Genomic DNA, 22,782 nt, shown 5'->3' with positions numbered 1-22,782 from the left:
TGCTCTGTGGCTGGGCTCCCTGGGTCCTTCCTCAGTTGGTCGCATTCCTGACCCACCTGATGCCTCAGGGCCCTGTCTCCAAAGAGAAGTTGGTGGCCAGTGTTATCGTAAGAGAACTCCCTAAAAGACCGAAGGAGCAAACCCAGAGGAGGCTGGGATCATAGGCCCTGGCCGTGACCCCGGGCCTGCACCAGTGGGCTTGGTGGCCACATCCCCCACACGTTTGGAAATAGATTTGTCCTTATAGAGAATGTAGAAACCACAGGAGAACAAAAAGGAACACATATAAATCAGCCAGCTATCTCTCATTCGACTGTGAACATTTTGGTTTATTTTCTCTTAATCTTCACAGATAACATACATATTTGACAAAATAGGAATCCTGCTATATCCATACGGTTTTTCTGCCCTGTTGTTTCAGCTTTGGAATTACATCATTAACATTCTCTGGAACAGTCCTGTTTTCATGCTCTGTCTTCCTCCCTGGTCGTTTATGTCACCAGCCCCGCCTGGAGGGTGTTTCAGTTGTGGCTCCCATTCCGCTGTCACTCGTGTCACTTTGCAGAACATCATGACACGCAAATCTTCACTTGGTTCTGAGGATAACTCTTCTTTTTGCGAAGCAGATAACAGATAATTTTACTTTATTATTAGTTTACTGATCTTTCAACTGCTAACAAATGTCAAATCGAAACTGGTTTAAAAGAATAGTGGCTGCTCCAGGGACAATGGGCAGTGAAGACTTATTTCAAACAACATAAATGCTACTTGCACAAAGGCGATTGATTCATGGTGATTATTTGTCAAATTTAGTGAACGGGCCATGTATGGAGACTTGTCGTGCACCGGGGCCCAGGAGGATTCGGAGAGGGACGGGAATTGAACATTTGGTGACTGGCCTGGTTTGGTCCCAACTGGTCTGGGCTTCTGGAAAACCTCTCCCCCGCATCTCCAGCTTCTGAGGCCCCCTTGTGGGAATAGCCTCTGGCCGGTTCCTCCCACGTCCCCTGCACAGTGTCCCAACCCCTTAGACGTGTCTCATAACTGTGGCAGGGCACCCTAGATGAGAGTGTCACATTTAGCCCTAATTTGGCTTATCTTTGGCTCGTGAGCCTCCTTTTGGGCCTCACTGGTCAATTCCCTTTGAGCCTGTCCAGTAGCTGCTGACACTCAGCCCAGGGTCTGTCCTTTGATGTCTCTCTGTGTCCTTTGAGAAGTGGCCTAAGTGGTGGGGATCTGGGCCTAGGAGTTGGACCCTGTGTGGTCCTTGCGGACTGGTGCACTCCTGTGGGTTTCACCATGGTTTTCTGAGTGGATGGTCCACCCTGTACGACTCCTAAACTCGTGGAGGGCAGGGCCGATGTCGGGCTCCCTGTGGTTCCTTCCCCTCAGCGCTGCAGTGTAGTGAGAAGAACAGGGCTCTGGGTTGGGCCAGGCTGCGGTCATTTGTGTGGCCCCGGGCCACTCACTCAACTTCCTCCAGCCTCCGTCTCCCCACTTGGGCAGTGATGGTGCACAGGGAGCCTTGTGGGTTACAGCGGCCAGGGGGATATCTGCTCCCCCGTGGGAGTAACTGACTGCAGTGCTTTGAGAATCGGTGTGCATCGAACCCCTAGCTGAATGTCATTTCAGGTTTTACGTCCGTCCTTCTACAGGCTGAACGACTCAAGCCATAGTTTTTTGTATATTCCTGTGTGTACAGTTTATAAATGTGTGTCAATTAAGAAAGCCAGAACCTTGCCAATATGTTGATCCCTGGAAGCACAACATATTCTTAACTCTGCTTTTGTGTTATAAACTTGAACACCAGAACTGTATCAGGTGTATTTGTGCCTGCCCTCCTAAAATTCTCAGCACAGTGCCTGATTCTATAGTAGAAAAACAACAAATAGGTCCTGAATATTTCACTAAAATAAAGGTTCAAGTGCAAAGTCAGCATTTCCTAGTTGGGGGGGGGGGGAGGTAGCTTCTTTATACATGTGTTCAAGCAGAGGCCTGAATATGTAAGTTTCAATTGTACCCTTAAGTCTGTGCAGCCCAAGACATGCTCCTATAGATTTTGACGGTTTAAAAAAAAAATTTTTTTTAACGTTTATTTATTTTTGAGAGACAGAGCATGAGTGGGGGAGGGGCTGAGAGACAGAGAGAGACAGAGACAGAGAGAGACAGAATCCGAAGCAGGCTCCAGGCTCTGAGCTGTCACCACAGAGCCTGACGCGGGGCTGGAACTCATGAACTGTGAGATCATGACCCGAGCTGAAGTCAGTGCTTAATCGACTGAGCCACCCAGGTGCCCCCAGATTTTAATGGATTTAAATGTCCTCGATGCCGTGAGAAATCAGGTGAACACAAGAAGAGTGCTCTATGGTTGGCGGCTATTGGTGATGACATTGATGTTGAAGAGAGTGGTGGTGGAGGCATAAATCAATTTCCAGTTTCTATCGTCAGCAAGTATTCTCGAGATGGAATTCAGATGAACTAACCTGGCAGTACCCCCCCTCCCCGCCCTCCAATTCGACCTTGACCCTCCCACATACCAAAAGACTCCTCTTTGGTCTTCTGCCAGGGCATTGAGTCCCAGCCCCAGAGCAGCCAAGCACTGAGAGAGACCGTAACAAACATACTGCCCTGATGCTGCAGGCCAGGGGAGGGGTGGGGCAGGTCGATTTCCCATCTATAAAATGGGAAGGCGTTTGGGTGAAAATTGTTGTTTTGGACTTTCCTGGGAGGCAGTACGGACTTTTGGGAAGGAAGCTATACCAGGAGGCCGGCGGGCGGTGGGGAGTGTGGTACATGCATCTCAGGCTTGCTCTGCTCCTGATGCAAAACTCTGGGATTCCCGTCCCCTCTCTGAGCCTCAGTTTCTCGTCTACACAGTTAGAGCCTTCCTGGCTCTAGAATCCTGTTTAAGATGAACTCTTGGTGAGGATTCAGAGGGCTGGCATGGAGGCCTTCTCAAATCCTGTTTTCTCTTTGTCATTTCTGAACCAGAAAATGACAGATGGAGAGACCTGGACAGGAAATGCCCTCTTCAGATCGAGCAGCCGAGCGCCAGCATCTGGGAGTGCCTGCCCGAGAAGTGTCAGGACGGCGCTCTCTGGCACCGGGAGGCAGCGACTGCCTGCGCGGTGACCAACCTGATCAAAGACCTCAGCCTCAGCGACCACAACGGGAACCCCTCAGCACCCCCCAGCAAACGCCAGTGCCGGTCACTGTCCTTCTCCGATGAAATGTCCAGCTGCCGGACATCGTGGAGGCCCTTGGGCTCCAAAGTCTGGACTCCGGTGGAGAAGAGACGCTGTTATAGCGGGGGCAGCGTCCAGCGCTATTCCAACGGCTTCAGCACCATGCAGAGAAGCTCTAGTTTCAGCCTCCCCTCCCGGGCCAATGCGCTGTCCTCGCCCTATGACCAGGCAGGGTTCCACCACCGCTTTGGAGGTCAGCCCTGCCAAGGGGCGCCGGGCTCGGCCACCTGTGGACAGGCGGGCGACATCTGGAGCCCTGACCCGACCCCCGTGGGAGGTGGCCGGCTCGACATGCAGCGGTCCTTCTCCTGCTCGCACGAGCAGTTTTCCTTTGCGGAGTACTGTCCACCCTCAGCCAACAGCACACCTGCCTCAACACCAGAGCTGGCCAGGCGCTCCAGCGGGCTGTCCCGAAGCCGCTCCCAGCCGTGTGTCCTTAACGACAAGAAGGTCGGCATTAAGCGGCGGCGCCCAGAAGAGGTGCAGGAGCAGAGGCCTTCCCTAGACCTTGCTAAGATGGCACAGGTAAGAGCCCCGGCCACACGGGAGGCCCCGCGGGAGCACCTGGGTGCTCTTGGGAGCCTCTGCTGGGCCTGGCCCATCCCAGGCAGATGCGTGGGGCCCAGCAGTGGGTTCTTCCCCCGTTTTTTAAAATCCTCTTCGAAGAAAGATGATACCAAGTTCGTTTTTTAATTTTAGTGTCTTTAAAATCAGAAAAGTCAGAAATGCTCTTTCCCTGTGAACACAGTGCTGGCGGTACAGGGGCAGGCAGGTGGCGGGAGGCGAGGCGTTACGGGGGCAGGCCGTTGTCACCCAGCACTGGTGATCCCCTTCCGGCACCTCGCTGGAGCCTCTGTGCCTGAAACCCCGTCCCTGTGGCACAGGCCGGGACTCCTTGTCCTTCGGATTAGGCTGGTCCCGAGATCAGGACTGTGGGTAATGGTTTTTAGAGGGTGAGGGATCGGAGCAGCACTTAGTCATTGGATTAAACTGTCAACAACGTGAGACCATCAAGACGCTGTGATTGCTGTCCTCTGTGCCACCTCCGTCCGCCTCGCCGTTCACCGTAGGCGAGGCCTCCGGCCACATGCGCCCTCCCGCGCACTTTCTCCTCTGTGTCTTGGAGCCCTGCCTCGTGCTAACACTGATCGCGGGTGTTGATTCGAACGAGATGAACTTGGGAGTTAATATTCTGTCTTTAGGGCAGCCTCTGAGCCTGAGTGCCCCCTGCGTTTGGTTCTTCCCGAGGAGGCCTGAGGTTGTGAGTTTGACAGTGAGGCCCAGGGAAGGATGGGTGGGGGGGTGGGATGCAGTCTGTGTCCTGTGTCCGGGAGGTCCTGCGCTCCGTGCCATGGTTTCCCCTTCCTCTTGTGTTGTTGTGGAAGCATCGGTCACCGCTGGGTGTGAGGGGACCAAGACCGGCTGGCCTCGCTCATGCAGCCCGTGGCCACTTCTGGGCAGGCAGCCTCGTGTCGACTCCTCTTGGACCTGACGGCCTTCCTTCAGTGCCCAGGGCTGCTTTTTTCAGCCGGACCTCATTTTGCTTTAGAGTGAAAGTGCCGCTTCTGTCGGTGGCATTTCCTTCTCTTCTCTAGACCCCCTCCCAGCCTAGAGGTACCTGCCCTCCCCTCCCCCGGCCCGCAGAAAGAAGAGGGGCAGGTGTCTCAAGTCTTGAGCAGGCACCTTGCCCCAGAGTCCAGACTGTCTGGCTGTTCGCTTCAGAGCCCGGCCACGGCCCGGCGCAGCTGGAGGCCAGGCTCGTGACAGACTCTGCCTCCCCCGTGTTGGGGAAGAAGCCTCCGTCCCCTGCCCCCATTTTCCAGTTTCCATTTCTTCCATCGCTGCCCCCAGGTGTGTCCCCTTCTTTTTCCTGAGTTGTGGACACGTTTTGCTTTACTAGCTAGACAGCGGCCGAACACATTCATGTGTGTTGGACACGCGAGCGGAATTTTCCTTCTCCGGAGAAATCTAAATAGGTAAAGAGGCTGGAAAGGTGACGGGTTTGGGTGACTTCTGAAGGAAACCCGGAGCCCTGAGTTCTGGGTGCGATAAATGGCTTCAGTTAAATTTTTAACGTTGAGCTTATTTTATTACCTAATAAGCTAGATAGGTAATAAAAACAACTTACACGTGTTATTATATTTTACCAGCCACAAGTCGGAGTAACACCACTGGCGTCACTGGAGACGTTTCCCGTCCTCACTCGGGTAGAAACTGTTTGAAAATCTATTGCTCGGTGGGGCTGTGCCCAGATGTGTAGATTGCTTCATTGGCTCCAGGCAGGCCTCCAAGATCCCGGTGAGGCCGCCCTGATTCCTCCCGCCTTTCTCTAGCCAAGGCCTGGGTAGGGCAGAGTCCGGGGCAAGTGCAGAAGGGGCCCCTGGGAAGTGTGTGTGCCGGAAGGGGGCGACTGGAGCCCTGGGGTTGGACCCTGAGCCACCCCGACCAAGCCTCTAGAGCCCCGGCCAGTCCTGTCTCCACGGAGCTCTGCCTGCTTTGGCTCCCCCATTGTATAATTCATGGCCTCGCGAGGTGGGCCTTGCTTTTCCAGGAGCCTTTTTAAAAGCCAGGCCTAGGGCAACTCCAGTGCCTTTGCAGAGAGCCCTGGATCCAGCCTGGAACGTGTAGGGTCCTCTGCCTGGGAACCCCGGGAGCTGAACATGTCACTGGTATACAGACACCTGCCCATGGCCAGGTGACAGCTGACACGGGACCGCCCAGATACCAGCCCCCGTGGGCTGTGGCTCTCTCAGCATTTGTAACTGCTGGGGCAGGAGCAGGGGCTGCGCATCTATGGAAAGACAGGCCTGTAGCCAGGGTCGGCACTGCTCTGTTTCTCCAACCTAGATCCTGGACCCTTTTTTGTAGGTCTTGTGATCTTGGTTTGTAAATACTCACTTTTCTGGGGGCAGGGGGTTCTAACTGAGCATTTTTGTGAAGGAGCCCCTTTGTGTGCGTAGATCTGGGACCAGGTGTATGAGATTGTCACATCAAAGGTGCAGAGAGTGCCTTTCCGGTTAGACCCTTGGCGTACGGGGAGTTCTGAGAAACCCCGGCTTCCTGAGGCGTTGACTGGGGCCGGAGCCTTCGGGGCCCAGGGCACACCTCCCAGGGTGTGGGTGAACATGCAGGAGCTTTTCTCTGGCCGTCAGTCAGGGTGCCCAGAGCAAGGGTGGGGGGTACCCAGAGCCCCTGAAGCCTTGTCCATCCAGCCCCTCCTGCGGACACTGCTGTCCTTCTAGAACATGGTGTTCACTTTTGGATCTGCATTTGGGGCCTGGGGGCACAGCGACAAATCAGAAGGCGTCCAGATGAGGGGCAGAAGGCTGGCAGCCCTGGGCAGATTACTTGACATCTCTGTGCAGCAAAGCACATCGTCCCCACAGCTGCTGTGGCTTCTGCCGGAAGAATAAGGGAAATAATGCATGTGTGCATGTTTGTATAACGTGTCAACCTGTACGTGTGTGTCTGCGACGTGCAGATATATGTACGTGTGAACGTACGTGTGTGTCTGTATCCTTGCCTGTGTGTACACGCACCACCTAGCGCCCTGGCTGGTGCACAGGGAGTGCGGACCGGGTGCCCCTGGCGTTGCTGTTGTACATGTTGGGAGGGAAGGCGTGGGCGCGTTCTGGGCGACTCCAGAGGCAGAACTGGGAGGGGGGTGATGGTCCCAGGAGGCACACTCAGTCCCTTGTGAGGACTCCCTTTTTTCTGTGTTTGCCCATCTCTTTCCTTCTGTGTTTCCCTTCCCTTTTCTGCCCTTGCCATTTACTTCTTCTTTGTTCCTCTTCCTGCCTCGTCCTTTCCTTTTGAGAACGGGGAGGAGGCCTGCCCTGCCGCTCAGCTCGGCCTGCGGTGAGCTCCGTGCTCGGAGCCGAGGGTCGTGAAGCGGTGTTGGATCCGGAACCACCTCCGCCAGAGGAGGTTGGCCACGTGTGAGCGTTTTGTGTCACGTCTGCAGCCCGTGGGACTAGGTAGACGTGGTCTTGGGAGCTCACCGGATGCCCCGCCCTGCCCCTGGCCGGCACCCCTGGGCACAGCTGGCCGGCAGTGGCCGATGCCTCTCGGGCAGTGAGGCCGGACCGCGGTGGGTCGGGGGGTCAGCAATTGCCTTCAGACCTGTCTGCCTTTGCTCACGTCTTGTTAAAACCTCAGCGCCCAGCGCACGGACGGGGATGCCGAGCGAGGCTGCAGGCGGCTCCTGCAGCGGGAGGGGGGAGGCTGCAGCGAGGAGGGTCCCCGCTGGGAGAACTGGCTCGAGGACCCAGCCCAGGGAGGGCCGCCCCACCCCGGAATTGGCATCGTAGCCACTCGGCTCCCAGAGCAGCTGCCCGAACGCGGCCCGGAGGGTCAGTCACGCCCACCCCTGCCCGGGTCACATGGTGCTGACCTCCCGCTTGGCTTTCCCCACGTGACCCCTTCTGCCCGGTGTTTTGTGTGAATGTGTGCCATTGAGAGCAGGGCCCGGCCTGAGCATCGGAGTTGTTTATCAGCGGGACTTTTGCTGACGTGTTTATTAGTTATTGCTTCTTGGAGACTTGGCGTGACTAGCAAGCGTCGGTTGACTCCCAGCGAGACCTGCGCCGTGCGTGGCCATTTAGGCCCGGATCGCATGCGTGGGAGCCAAGGTTTCAGGGGGAAAAAAAAAAAAAAAAGCAACAATTAAAAAGAGGTACCCGCCGAATGCCGTGCCCCTGGGTGTCCCAGTCCTTGCTGTATTTTTGACTCCAAGCTGGTCAGCCTGCAGGAGCAACAAATTGTATTTCTCAACAGCGCTTCAAACAGAAGCGAGGCATTTGTGAGGAGGGGTCGGGATGCTGAAACAGAGGTTTGATTGATCGCAGCTGCCCACACACTGAGTCCTCAAACCTCCTGGAGCAAGCCCCAGAACAGGCAGCAACTGTTGTGTTAGCAGATGTTTGAGGGGCCCAGAAAGCTGGCCGGGGGCAGCGTGGGGCAGGGGAGAAGCACGAGGTAGCAACTGTGCCGAGCACTGATCCAGGACGAGTCTGGGAGTCGAGTCCAGGAGAGCGGGGTTGGCTGGAGCCCTGGGGGCTCCGAAGGGCAGGGGGCTGTGGCCCGAAGCCGCCGGAGGGGTATCACAGATGCTCATCAGTAACTCTTGGCTCTTTGTTGGCACGGTGTCCCTGGGTCAGCCTTCCACGGTGCACCCCGCTTACCGGCAGGGGTTGCCTTTAGCAGGGGAGCGGCCCTCCTCAGCCCCCGTGTGGGGTGGCCCTTTGCACTACTGGCTGCGTGACCTTCCCGCTCAGGCAGCCCCGGCAGCCACAGCCAGCCGTGCTCTTCCTTGGCAAAGTCCCTGGGCTCAGGCCTGGCTCGTCCGAGCCTTTGTGGCCGCCTCCTGCCTGCACTGCCCCCGGCTGGCCACTCTTCCGGGTTTAGTTGCCTGCAGTCTTGCACCCTTAGACCTCTCCTGCTGGCGTGGGGAACCGTGCGGATGGCAAATAGGGGAATTCAGAGATGCATCGCCCTTTACAACACAGAACGCAGGCAGGCATGAGGATCTGGTGAAGGGCAGTCAACAGAAAGCCCGGGATTTCTAATTGGCACAAAATAAATGCTAAATAAAAGTAAAGGCAAAACGCACTGTGGGTGCATGGGAGTACTTGCCTCTGATGAGGAACCAGTCAGGATGGGCTCGAACAAAGGAAGAGAGTCTTTAAGACTTGGACCATCAGAGGGGTGGATGGCACGGGGTGGCGGCAGGGGGCACGGATCCAGCACGTCGATTCTGTGCTCTTGATGGACACTGCTAAGCAGTAGCATTTTTTTCTGCTTGAACTTTGAGGAGGTCTTAGACTCCTCCCCTCCGGGATCCTGGCAGCCGCTGCTAATTGACTGCCCTCTGTCCATCCCCTCACCTGAGGGCGAGGCCTCCAGAGTCCGGGGAGAGTCAGCCACTTGCCCAGGGCCGCGTGGTTCCTTAGGACACTGGGAAGGCTGGAACCGGGGCCTCCTGACTCCGTGTTCTGTGCTCTTCCTGCTGCTGAGATTCATCCGACACACGGACGGCCCGGCTGGCCTTTCCAGGTAGCCGACCCTGGTGAGACCTAGAGGACGCGGACAGAGTCAGAAAGGGGCTCAGTTTCCCTCGCTGCCACGTTTGAGCTGTGCGCCCTGGGGCAGGTCACCCCTCCGTAGCCTCCATTTCCTTGTCTGTAAAATGGGAACAGCACTTCCTGTTTCTCCCGGGGGTGGGGCGGCGTCCCGTGGCGTGGGTCCCGCCAGCGGCTGGCCCTCGGAGGAACGTCAGAGCCGCACCCTGCGGCCCATCTCCTGCTGCTCTGGTTCTGGGCAGTCAGCCGCTCCCGGGGGAGGGCGTCAGCGGGAGGCCAGGGTCCTGCCAGCGGGAGAGCAGGGAGGGCCGAGCCAGAGGCTAGTTGGAGCTCTCTCTGGGGTTTCTTCCCTGTCAAACACGGGCACGTCAGCCATAGCGCAGCACCCCTGACGGGGGTTCTCATGCTTCAAGGAAACCCCCGTTCGGACTCTCGGATCGCTCCTTGCCGTCCCCGGCTGCCACCACCAGGTTGCATAAGCAACCCGCTTAAGGTCACTCGGATCGGGGCCGAGTGTTGACACAATAGCTTTGATCTCCCGGGAAAAGAAAAATAGAAGGAGTTCAGCTGGGGACATGCCAGGGAGGCAGCTTTTAGTGGCACTTGGTGATTTTCCATGCTTTCATTGTGAGCCTCTCCGAGCCGGGAGGTGTCTTAGAAGATGTGAGGCAACACAGTTCTGGGGTGCCCAGGGTTTTCTGGAAGGCCTCTGCTTTGGAAGCCAGTTGGGCCTCTGAGCCCTTCGAGCCCCCCCGATGTGCTCAGAGCACCCTCAGGTGCCAGGCCCTGCTCTGGTCCCGGGCTCAGGGACCTGTGAGCTGGGGGCCCGGCCCGCCGGAGGCCAGCATGCCTGAGTCCCGCTTCGTGGAAGCCAGAGTGGGAAGGGTCTGCGGGCTGGGTGACCCTTGCCTCTCTGGTTCAACTCCAAGGGCCCACAGAGGAGGGTTTAGAGAAACCCCGTGTTGCTCCAGCCTGCTGAAGAAGACGCAGACCGTGGGCCGAGACATGGGGAGACAGAGGGCTGGTGGAGAGCAGAGCCTTGGCCTTTCCCGTGGGGTGGGCTCAAGCCTCATCCTGGCAACTTAAATTTACTTGACCCCTTGGCACCTGGTCCCCATCGTCAAGGTTGGGGTAGCAGCCCCTTCGGTCATTGTTCACTGGCAGCACTGAATGAGTTCATTAGCATGAAATGCTCCTGTGTGCCCGGGGTCAGCCCTTAGTAAGAGTCGGTCGTCGTCGCTGCTATTGGTGGTCACATTTTAGGAGGAGAGAGAGAGATTGGTCAGAAGGAAGGAACTGCCCCGTTCGTTGAACGTGAGCTGTCGTCTCTGGGGAGATTCTTGGTTTCTGCAGTTCTGAGGTCCTCAGCCGTATCTCTGCTCCCCAGAAGAGGGCCTGGAGCCCGGAGGCTCATGTGGCTTGTCTGAGGGCCTGAGTTGAGTTGTTGAGTTGCCTCATTGGGGTTTGGACCTAGGGTTCTGTGACTCCAGTGCCAGGGTTTCGCCCTGCTGCCACATGGTAGATGCTTCCCATATCACAGGGGCGACCGAGTGTGCCCTGTCATTGGAACATAGCTGCGTTTGGGGTCAGAAGACGTGAGTTGAGACCCAGTCCTGCACCTGGCTATGTTGTGGCCGGGAGCCAGCTGTCCTGCTTCTCTGAGCCCCGGGTTTCTGACCACGTTCACCTCTGCCCAAGCATGGTCTGCATGGACTGCAGCTTCCTGGGCCTCTCCCCAGAGTCTGAATGGTGGGTCTGGGCCAGGGCCCCGGTGCCAGAGTGTTTCAGAAGCTCCCCAAGTAAGTGGGGTTTGGGAGCAGTGGAGGTGGGCTCAGGTCCAGCCTGGTGCCCCTGCAGAGGCCAGGGGTGGGCTCATCTCAGGTGGAGACAGCACTGGGAGTCAAGGCCCCTCAGTCAGGAGATACTGGGTTGGCCTGGGTTGGGAAAGGGGTGACCTGGAGAAGGGATTCGAGAGCCTGGTTTTCTGACTTTCAAGTCATCGAATGGGCCCCTGCTGAGTCCCTGTGCCAGCAGAAGAGTGGCATCCCTACCTGACAGTCAACCTTCCTGAGCACCAAAGAGGGCTTGAGGTTGACTTATGCTAAGCTGCGGACATAGCTGCCTTAGAACTGACGGGAAAGACATCTAACGGGTAGCACCGGACATTTGTTTTTCGTTTCGTTTTGTTTTTGTGTTTAAAAAAAATTTTTTTTAATGTTTATTTTTGAGACAGAGAGACAGAGCATGAACGGGGGAGGGTCAGAGAGAGAGGGAGACCCAGAATCTGAAGCAGGCTCCAGGCTCCGAGCTGTCAGCACAGAGCCCGCCGCGGGGTTCAAAGCCACGAACCCTGTGTGAGATCATGACCTGAGCCGAACTCGGAAGCTCAACCGACCGAGCCACCCAGGTGCCCCTAGCACTGGACGTTTGTAAGGCACATCCTTACGTGTGGATTCTTAAAGGTGGGTGAGCCGAGTCCCTGCTCACCATTCCAGAGTGAATGACCAGGAACCAAGTGTGACTGTTTGTGCCTCGTCCAGATGCCGCATGTGTCTGGTGTCTCTGGACCGTGGTGGCCCTTGAAAGAGGCCGGGCTTCCAGAGTGTTCTCACAGCCCATCAGAATCAGCCTCCTGGCGGAAATAAGCCACAAGGCAGCCCTGGAAGAGCTCAGGAGTGACATGGGGTTGGGAGGCCCCCGGGAGAAGCACGGGTGCAAAGGTCGGAGTTAGGAAGGGACAGGGAGGAGGCCCAGCATAGGGGGCCCCAACTCTGAAGTCATCCGGCTTTTATTCTGAGTGCAGGGGGAGCATCAGAGAGTTTTAAGCAGGGGAGACAGTCCCCGGGGTGGGCAGCACAAACTGAGAGCTATGGGGAGATAAGAGGCCGTGGGCAGGGGCAGGGGACGTACTGATTTGTGTCAGAGGCTCAAAATGTTTTGGAGATGGTACAATAGGACTGGCCAATGGGTTGGTCTTGTCATTAGCATCCAAGTCCCCTGAGTCTGAGACCTCACCAGGTAGAGAATCCATCGCCTCAACCCTCAAAGACTGTTTCCTTTAAACTACTGTGTTCAGTGGGTGCTGGTTCTAGGTCCTTCCTGTTATCTAACCTTCAGCCCTCACTTAGCCGGCATCACCTGTTCTCAGTAAAAGTGAAGTCTGGTCGATCACCGTGATTCATTTGGTTTTCACAAGCATCCTTGGAACCGTCCCACCCCCCAAATCCTTGCGTATCAGTGCTTTGCCGGCCCAGGCCGTCCTTCCCTGCTATGGAAATTTAGTCCCACCCCTATCCAGCTACCCCTGTCCCCAGACCCCTGACTGCTGTGCCAAAGTTTCTCAGTCCTTGTCCACTTGACAGCGGGTGCTGTCTGGACTTGGGCTGGAGAAGGCCGGGGGCAGCTCGGGGCCACGGGAGGGTTCTCGTACGGTCTCGAGTGCCTGTCACGCTGGATCTCCCTCAGCTGGGCCACATCTGCGCTGTTTACAGCGGCTGGGGCAGCAGCTTTGGAAAATGTGGGGCCTGCCATGGCCTCTGAGAATCTACCAACAGAGCCTGTAGTCCCAGCCCAGCCCAGAAGGATGCGGCGGAAGGGGGCGCTTGACGGACCTGGAGGGATTTTGACATTCCCTGCCCTATTCCTGCTTCCTTATTGGGGACGTGGCGGTAACGCCTCCTGGGAAGGGGCTCCAAGCCCTCAGCGAGCCTGGGCTGCTGAGAGAGCCCCGGGGAGGGCTGGCGACCGAGGCGCGACGAGGCGTCACTGAGATGGACGTGTGCTTCATGAGGAGCCAGGCCCAGAGCTAACACATCTGACACCTGCCTGTGCTTTTGCCTGATGCACGCCACTGGCTTTCGTGGGGTCGGCCCAGGACGGAAGCTTACGTTCGCCCCTTTTGTCTTTTGCAACACACCCCTCCGTTGTCCCAAGCACTCCAGCGACGTAGACCCTCCCCTGTGGACGCGGGCCGTTTGTTTATTTATGACATTTCTGCAGTATCGGTGCCCTGAACGACTGCTCCTTCTCCCAGCTTCAGGCCACAGTTTGAGAAGTAAGGAAAGGAAACGCCGCATCGGAGGGCAGACCCTTGGCTGCAGCCCCCACGTCGGTGGGAACCTGGTCTGAGCGGACTCGGTTGGAGTGGGTGGCGATCGCCTGTTCACAGCCAAGTGATTAGCAAGGCCTCCTTTGAAAGTTGGACACAGTAGGACTCTCGGATAATTCCTTTTGGGGGGGGTGGGGGGGGGAGCTTGGGCTTGCTTTTTTTTTTTTTTCTGTCTTGGAAAACAAAAGAAACACTTGGTTCCAAAATAATAACGCAACCGCCAAAAGTTCCATTTGTGAGCAGTAGCACTGAGCTCACATCAGTAATATGTCACTGAAGGCCACCAGGCGCCAGCCCTTTCCCTGAGATAGTGCAGGGTCCTATAATGCAGTTAATCTTCGCGGGGCGGGCGGCAGCGGTGGTGGGGGCTGCAGCTGTTTCCTCCCAGAGCTCGGAGCACGGAGAGCGTGCGGAAGCCTTGCCTGCAGCAGCCAGGGCCCAATCGGGGGACAGAAACCACCCGTATGTCCACCGAGAGGTCACTGGGAGCACTTGTTAATTGGGTTTCTGGAGGCCTGAGAAGCCAAGACATGAGCAGCAGGTCTCATGGAGGAAGCGACTGCAGGAAGCCGCTCCCGCCCCGGTGAGGGCGTCAGAGGGAGGAGGCTGCGGTTCTGCGGGCTTCGGAGCTGGGCGGCCACAGCCCCCGGGGCCCGCCCGAGCTGAGGACAGGAAACACGAAGGAGCCGGTCCCGCGCAGCAGCCGCCGTGAACAGGACACAGTGCGCTGCCGGGTCAGGAATCAGACCGGGTGACAGTGACAGCCGCGGGAAACAGGCAGGAAGATGCACGGCCCTCCTCCCTCCTCCGGCGCTCCTGTGCGCAGAGCCTCGAGGGGGCAGATGGCAGGGCCACTGGGCGCCGGGCTCGGGGGCAGCGGGGCCTGGAGCTGAGCCCCGGGCTCTGGTATCTGACGCTGCTGCTGTGGGAACGTCTGCCCTCTGCCCACCACACGGCTCTGGGCAGGTGTGTCCTCCCAGTGCCATCTAGCATCCCACACTGCAGGGGGGGGGGGGGTTGTTTTCCCTCCTTTCCGCTCCTTCCCTCCTTGTCTTACCTGGTGTCGTTGAGCGTTTGGCACTCAGCTGGGCCCTGAGGATACTAAGCCACACACGATTACCATTTTCATAGAAGCTACTTCCTAGGAAGAGGGGTAGATAACCAGCAAACCCCAGGCAGGATGATTTCGGGCGGCGATGGGTGCTATAAAGAAAACAAAGCAGGCTGGTGCGATTCGGATGTCAGGTGGGTAGAGAGGGGAGACGGATGTTAGGTTAGCTTCAGGTTAGAGTGTCAGGGCAGCCGCTCAGGAGGTGACGAGATGCCGAGACGCCCTCGGCCACGCACGGGTCGGGAGGGAGAGCATCCTGAGTGGAGGGAAGAGGAGGCACAAACGTTGGGAGGTGGGAGGGCTCAGCAAGTTCAGGGCAGAGCAAGCTGGTGTGATGGGGGTCCTGTGCGAGGGGGCTGGGCAGGAGGGGCTGCAAGGCAGCAGCAGGGCTGGCTCGGGTGGGCCTTGCGGGCTGTGGTAAGGAGTGGGTCTTTGTGCTGGGCCCCGGGGAACGCCATCAGGTTTCCCACAAGGGATCCGATGTGATTTGCTGGGTCTGGGACCCTCTGAATCAGCTGCCTTGGGGATTTGGTCTCAGAGTGCACCCGGGAGACCATAGTGCAGACAGGTCAGGGCGAGAAGGCGGGTAAGGGGGAAACCACCTGACAGAAGCTCTCAGGCAGGTGCCCTAGCTTTGGGAGGCTGGTGGGGGGCTGCAGAGGGTTAAGTCTGGTGCTTCCTGTCATGTACCTCTCACGGTACCACCTCCCAGCCCTGCTGCTGGTCAGTGGCAGTGAGTGGCCCTTGGCTCGTCCCCTGTCCGTATCTGCACACGCCAGTCTGGCTCCGGGAAGCAGGGCCCTAACTTCTAACAACGCTGGCCTGCATTTGCGGGCAGCTGGGTTGCCCTGTGGCCCTGGGGGCCCTCTTGTTGCCCTGGGGTTGTGGTCTTCTCCTGACCCTGGGAAGGGCACCTCTCCTCCCTGTTGAGGGAAGAAGATTGAATACTCGCTGTCTGCTCATGTGCCAAGGGGCAGAGTGGTGGCTGGAGCCCCCCTCACTCTTTGGCCCCCGTGGCCCGTGCGCTCTCACCTTACCGAAGGGCCCCTTCCTGAGTAGAGTGCTGCCACCACTCGAGAACCACAGGCTCAGGCGAGTCTGGGACCTACTCTATGCTCCGGGGTCCCTGATGGTGGGGTGGAGATGGTGTCACGTCCTCACCACGGAGCCGCTCGCAGCCTGTGGCTCGAGGCCTGCTCTTGTAGGACATTCAGGAAGTGTCTCTGCCAGGCCGTAAGTGTTCTCAGCATTCTGGGATCAGACCGTCCGGACCCCGTCACCCATTCCCATCCTCCCAGCCCTTGGGCGGACTTTGCAACTCTTGAGCTGTGAGCCTTCGAGTTGGTAAAGTCGGGGTGCTGGGGGCTTAGAGAGGCCCCGGTGGTATGGCCCCTCCGGGCCCCTCTGGGGGGCCCTTCAGCTCCGCCCAGGCAATGCAGTTCGGCTGCTCTGTTCCAGGTCCTTTCACTGTACCAGGCCAGGGCCCGAGGGAGAATGGCTGGCAGTCTGGCTGTGCTCTGCTGAGGAGAGGACCCCAGAAAATGCTGGTGATGTCCTCCGATGGGATAGCCACAATCTGGAGTAACCCTCGTAGTGCCCAAAGCAGAACCTTGGCCACCCATCTTTGTGCCTTTCTGGGAGATCTCTGAGCCCTTGATCGCTGCCATCCCCCCTCGTCCCCGGAGTGGCTCGTCCTGACAGATGGAGGAAGGGGTCCCAGCCAGTCCTGCACTTGCCCAAGCCCTGGGCCTGGCTGGCCTCCCCTCTGACCCCCAGCCAGGCTGTTCTGACCTAGCACCTGGGCACTGCTCTTTCTCCCCAAGGAGTGCCTGTGAAGTGACTGGCACTGGGGAGTGTGGGGACAAGAGGTGAGAGCAATGGGCTTTGTGTCCCAGAAGGAAATTTCTAGCAAGCTGAGCTGACTTGACACAGTGAAAGGTGGCCTTGAGGGTTTGCCCTGGGCTGTGCTGACACTCACAGCAGGCATAGCCCTCACAGCCCTGCCTCCCCGAGGGTTTCTCTTCTCACCCTGTGGCCCCACTTCTGGTCTTCCTCTTTCTCATGTGGGAACCCTGAGGAGATAGTGAGGCTGGGTGGCCCTGGCCTTTTTATCCTGTCATGCCATCCTGGCCCCTGTGGAAGGACAGAGCCTGCCTGGGACTCTGTGCCATGGCCCAGTGACCACTAGCCCCTTGGCAGTCGGGACCAGCTTTAAATGGGCATAACCCACCTAGAGAAATCCTATGTCACTTTAGTCTGGAATAGTCTCGGATGGTGGGATTTGGTACCAAGATCCGGGGTGTGTATGACACGGATTGCCCATCGCAGTTTGGACTGGCCACACATTTCCAGTGCTTGATGGCCACACGTGGCCGGTGGCTCCCGCAGTGGACGATGCGGGGTCAGATCATTTAGCCAAGGTCACACTGCTCTAAGGGGCCGAGCCGCCGTCAGACCCTGGAGCTCACGGCACAAGCAGGTGGGGAGGAGGCCTCGGGGTGTGGGCGTGAGAGAGGGTACTGGGAATCAGCCTTGGGTTAAGCGACTTGGCCCCGCACTCGGACCCTTTCCTTCGGTGGCCCCCGTGCCGGCCACCGAGGGAGGGGCTGGCCAGAGGCGCCAGCGCAGACGTGCTGGGTTCTCTGGGCTGCACTGTGTCTACCAGGGGGACCAACGTCAGGGGAGAGCGAGCCCTGGGAGCCTGAGCAGCTGGCGGGACTGCTCCATCGTGTCCCGGGTCCCCTCCCGCCGTGGGAGGCCGAGGTGGGGGCGGGGGTGGTTGGGCGGTGCCATCCTTCTGAGACCCTGCCTTCACATCTGGGCTCATTTCGGCTGAAGTGACTGGGGCTGTGCGGCCCCGCTCAGTGTGATGTCCCTGGTGTGCGGCCAGGGCAGGGGAGAGGAGAGGAGAGGAGAGGAGAGCCACGGAAGACAGGGAGGCTCGCGCACCTCCTGGGGCCCGCCAGGTGGGGATGCCGAGATGCGCTTTGCGGCCTCATGAGCGCTGAGCCACTTCTCTAGGCTGTGGTCTTGCTCTCTAACGACGAGGTTGTGCATTTGTCTCCACCCGCCCCTGAGCAGGCGGTCTGAGCCAGACTCCACACAGCTGTTCTGGGCTCTGGGCCCCACACCCACCAGCACTCTGGAAAGTGTGAGCATGGAGGCGCGCAGGGGCTGGTGTGGAATGTGGCCGGGGAAGCTCGGGACCGAGCAGAAGGTCCCAGAGCAGGCCTGTCCTCGGGGCTTAGCAGCCTCCTGACCAGTTTTCCAGGAAGACTCCATTTGCGCCCCCTGTCAGGACAGCCTTGTAGGAATGTGTAGCCTGTAGCTCCAAACACAGCCCTGCCCGCCACGGGGACCTTCTGGGCCCCTAGACCCCAGGCAGCGGCGACCCTGTGAGCAGGTTCCCATCGGCACGCGTTCCCTGAGACCGGCTGTGTGCCAGTGCCCGCGCAGGGGCTGAGGGGAGATCAGCACACATGACGTGCTGTCCTTACCTTCGGGGAGCGTGCGGGCCGCCGAGGGGCGGGCGGGGGCAGCCGTGTCTGTGTGGCAGCCGCAGGCTGGGGTGGAGCCAGAAGAGGTAGTTGTGTCCTCCAGTGATCTCGACTCCAATTCTGGACTCTTCTCTTTGCTCAGCCACCGTTCCCCAAGCTCCCGCTGTGTCAGGTCCCTCCGTGGGCTCCAGTAGACAGGATGGTCAGCCGCCACCTCCTGGAGGCCACGGCTCTGACACGTCGTCCCTGGGGAACTCGGAGAGGGTGAGCACCGCTCACAGCTCTGCCCTCTGAGCCTCGGTCTCCTCCCCTGTTCAGCAGGGTCTGTAGTGGCCATCGGTAGGATTAAAGAAGATGACGAGGGGCGCCTGGGTGGCGCAGTCGGTTAAGCGTCCGACTTCAGCCAGGTCACGATCTCGCGGTCCGTGAGTTCGAGCCCCGCGTCAGGCTCTGGGCTGATGGCTCAGAGCCTGGAGCCTGTTTCCGATTCTGTGTCTTCCTCTCTCTCTGCCCCTCCCCCGTTCATACATCCCTCCTCTCTGTCCCAAAAATAAATAAACATTGGAAAAAAAAATTTAAAAAAAAAAAAAAAGAAGATGACGAATGCCGGGCGCTCACTTGGCACTTAGCGCACTTGCCAGAGCGTTCCAGGAATCCGGCAGTAGGGACAGGGGCACTTGCTGGGTTCTTGCTGTCATATGCAGGGCTCATTTCCTGTGCAGGGGAGCACAGCGGCTCTCTGGTGGCCCAGGCAGAGCTCCCCAGCCGCAGTCCGGACTGCGTCTCAGCCGGGCTGGGGAGGAGAGACAGGGCACAGGGATGTCCCCAAGTCCAGGAACTAACCCACCTGGCTGCCCCTGTGCTGGGGATGGAGAACGGAGGGCCGGGAGAATGAGCTGGAGGCTGATTCTGAGTGTAGCGGGAAGCCAGGGACAACTTTGAGCAGGGAGACCGGGCTTCGTTCCGGCTGTGGGCAGGTTTGAGCATCCCAGGGCAGAGAGAGAGAAGGCTGTGCCCGTGAATTTGGGGCCTGTCAGTGGAGAAGAAGCGTGCCCGTGGTGCCTGCGTGTCCCCGTCCCCGCTGTGCTCGTGGGCCCGGGACAAGATTCACATTTGTGTTGGGCCACGTGGTCTTTGTGACGGCCCTGGGAAGTGGCGAGTGCTGTCCTCATCGTACAGGGGTTCGGAGTGGCACTCGAGCTCACCCGGCCTGGCGTGCCCGCAGAGTCCATGCTTGTTCCGGTTGCCATCCCCATTCGGGGCCCTAGGCCTTCCCATCTCGTGTGTCTGCACACAGGGAGGCTGAGGATCGGCTGGGAGCAGAGCAGGCCTTCCCTCCTCCGCTGTGGCGGGCCCTTGATGGGACAGGTCGGCCCTGGACGTGTAGGGCTCTCTGGTTTGCGGACCGTGAAGTGGCTCGGCCCAGAGGGCAGCGCCCTGTTCTGGCGCGGCGGCTGGGATGTCACATGACGTCGCCAGGGGAGCCTGATCTGGCCCCTGCTCCACCAGCTGCTGGAACTGTCTAGACAATCTGAGGTGACAGTTGTCACCGTTGGGGATGAGGCAGGCTAAACCTGGATTATTACTGAAATCGGAGACCGTTTCGAAGCAGTGACAATGAGCATTGCCCAAATAGGGGCACGAGCGGTGGCCTCCATGGCGCTCAGGAAGCTGCGTGAGGAGTCCCGTGCTTCCGAGGCGATGCCTGAGGCTTCCGCACGAGATGGGATGTGGAGACGTAGGGCCTCTCCCCTCCGTGGACCTTCCCTGCGGCCTCAGCCCCAGGCCCCAGAGGGAACCGCAGTGCAGGGTGGTGGCCGTGAGGCTGGCTGCAGAGCCTGGCAGCCCGGAGAAGGAAGAAGGCAGGGCAGAGGACGGTCCTCATCCCACGTTTTGGGACCCCGGTGGGGCTCTCTGGAGGGGAAGCTGGCCTTGCCTTTGTTTCAGTCGCCGGTGCCTTCTCTTCTCCCTGTGGGGTTTTAGGTGGAGCAGAGGGGGACCACGAGCCCCTCAGCCCTCGAGCCTGTGCTGGGAGAGGCCTGGGGACAGCCCTCGTCACAGAGCAGGACCTCGGAGGACCAAGGTCCAGTGCCTGCTGAGTTCTATATGGGGCGTGACTTAATATTTTATGATAGATCCGCTGTTCTAGTTAGAGCTCTGCCAGCTGGACCCCTGGGGCCTCCCAAGTGTGTCGGGGGGAGGGTTCAGTGGTACCCTATGCTTACGGCCAGCGTCTTCCAGGAAAGGTGTGACAGTTGTCACCTCAGACCATCTAGATCAGGGATTGGCACACCGCAGCCCAGAAGCTGTTGCCTGTTTTTGCAAATAAAGTTTTATTGGCACGTAGCCATGCCTGCTTGTGTATCAAACTGCCCATGGCTGCTCTCCTGTTAAAACAGAAACCAGATGGGCCTCAAAGCCTAAAATATTTACTGTCCGGCCCTTTAAGAGAATCACACCAGCTCCTGATCTGGATGGCCCCGTGCCTTAGTTTCCCCGTTTGGAAAACCCCTGGAATTTGTTTGTTAATTTATCCGTGGAAGCTCATCGTAGAAAGGGCCTCAGGACCGTTACCCTGGCGGTCAGGAATGTGGGGGTGATGTAACGCGGCCCACCCGATTGTCTAAAGCTGTGCCGAGCCGAAACTTGGCCCCTGCGTGGCCTTTTCCTGTGCTCCTCAAGTGGCAAATGAGAACACGGCGCTGGAGAGGGGGCAGCGGAAAAGGAGCGGCCGGAGCTTGTGAGTTTTGGCGAAGGGGGCCCTGGCGTCAGGACAAGTGGTTCAGCGTATCTCAGTGCACAAAAGTGTGACTTTTTTTTTTTTTTTTTTTTTTTAATGAAAACTGCGTTCCCACAGCGGCGTTGCTCTGGAAGCGCTTGCTGGGTTGCCTGTCCAGTCCCGATGCTAACGTCTCTTGCAGGCTGCTCTTCTTTTGCTGCCACGCTTGCGACGCGTGGGCCAAAGTGAGGATTATTCATTTCCTTCTGCTTTCACTCACTGCCTCGATTTTCTCCCGTGCCTCGAAGAATTTTGGTGAGGCCGTTCCTCTCCGTCCGGTGGAACAAAACTCAGACTCAAATAGCGGGGGGTGGCCCTGGGGTTCTCGTCATTCAAGGCAAACCCCTAGAAAGTTCACCCTGGCTGGGGAATCCAGAAGTCTCTCTGCCGGCCAGATGTGTTCTGGCCCCAGAGGCAGACAACCAGCTCGGAAGTTGCTAGAGGATATTAGCTTTGCGGTAACAGAACTTGGCCCAGCGAGCTGGTTTTGGAGCAGCATTGTGAAATAAGGGAGGGATGGCCGCTCTGACATTTAAAGGCGTCAGTTGGCCGAGGTTTTATCCTGTGCTCCACCTCAGACTCAGTCAACAGAGGCTGGCCTGTTCCAGGGCCGCCGCCGCCCTGCGCCTGGGAAACCCGCAGCGGCCAGCACAGAGCCAGGAGGCTGTGGCCTGGGCCGGAGCCTCTTTGGGGACCCAGGAATGTGGCTGGAAAGTTCTCAGAGCGACCAGGAACCACTTCCGGCATCGCTGCTGGCTCAGGCCCCGCTGCGGGGTGGGTGATGAGGAAAGACGGGTGGGGAGGAGAGGCTGCAGGGACGTGGGTGCCATCTCCCTGCCAGACGAGGCTGCTCCCTGTGCGCCCTCTCCTCCTCGCCTCGGGCTGCGGGGCGGCCATGCGGTGGGCAAATCCACACAGACTTCAAGGGTATCTGTAAGCAGAGCAGCAGGAAGACCGGGTTAGGGTCACGGTCCTCCCAGGGGGCCTTTAGCTTCATATTCACCAGGCTATCCAAGTTCTGGCAAGTGCTGTCAGCCGAGCTAAGCGCCTACTGTGTATGAGATGCCGGGGCGAGTGTGCACCAGCCCTAGTCTCTGCCTGAGAGAGCGAGTCGTGTGAGCGGTTAGCCGGAATGAGGGCGAGTGAGGCCCGCACGACCCTGAGCTCCTCCCAGCAGCATCCCGGGACCCCAAGAAAGCCCCGTCGTGAGCCTGTGGGCACTTCTCCAACCCTCACTGCCTCCCGTCGGCGTGAGCTCTCTTAATGCTCCCTCAGCCCCGGGAGACAGATCCTGTCTGCGTCACGCTGGTGACCACTGAGGACCCAGCAGCAGAGACTTGGTGAGTAAGTTGCCCGCAGCCACAAAACCAGTCCCCGGCAGGTGCGGGACTTGAAGCCAAGCTGGTGCCCGGCACAGGCTCAGGAGGCCTGGGAGGCCAGGTCCCAGGAAGGAAGGCTGGAGGAGATCTCACAGGCGGAGACTGGAAGCGTAGGTGTAGGGGAGGAGCGCAGCCCGGGGGCCCTGCCACCGGCGGCCCGTGCCCTCCCCTCCCCACCCGTGCCTCAGCTCCACCCCCAGGTGCTGGGCGAGGTGAAGGTAAGTTGGGCAGAGTGCCTGCCCGTTGCCAGGAACTCGTGTGCACCCGTGTGCCCCTCTCCTGACGTGAGCTTTGTGGGCTCTCACCCTGCTGGGCTCGTACAGAAGGTTCTCAAACGTCTGACCCAACGGAACGGGTCTCAGTCAGGCGACGCTTCTCTGAACCAGAACATGCTGTCTCTGAGAGGAGTGGGGAACACGGAGTCTCGCGTGCACGTGTGGGGGCCGACCCCGCTCGCCCAGCAGCCTGAGACACACCGTTGACTTGTTACCAGGACCGGGCATGTGGCAGCAAGTCGGGGGAGGGGGAGACCTGCTTGACGGCCGTGCTGGGGTCCATGGGCTGGGGCCCCCTCAGAGGTGGC

The 22,782-nt window shown here is 58.7% G+C and overlaps 1 protein-coding gene across 1 annotated transcript in view; it reads left to right on the top strand.

Annotated features, from left to right (window-relative positions):
• The window catches only part of FAM53B (family with sequence similarity 53 member B), an 85,681-nt gene that overhangs the window by 28,133 nt on the left and 34,766 nt on the right, over positions 1-22,782 (top strand). Inside the window, exon 4 of the mRNA XM_040486705.1 lies at positions 2,992-3,770. Coding sequence (XP_040342639.1) covers positions 2,992-3,770 — 779 coding nt within the window. The remainder of the gene's footprint in view (positions 1-2,991; positions 3,771-22,782) is intronic.

This window comes from Herpailurus yagouaroundi, unplaced genomic scaffold (genome assembly GCF_014898765.1).
Source record: "Herpailurus yagouaroundi ecotype Mexico unplaced genomic scaffold, PumYag 163, whole genome shotgun sequence".
Taxonomy (NCBI): domain Eukaryota; kingdom Metazoa; phylum Chordata; class Mammalia; order Carnivora; family Felidae; genus Herpailurus; species Herpailurus yagouaroundi.
This window is presented reverse-complemented; position numbering and strand designations above follow the sequence as displayed.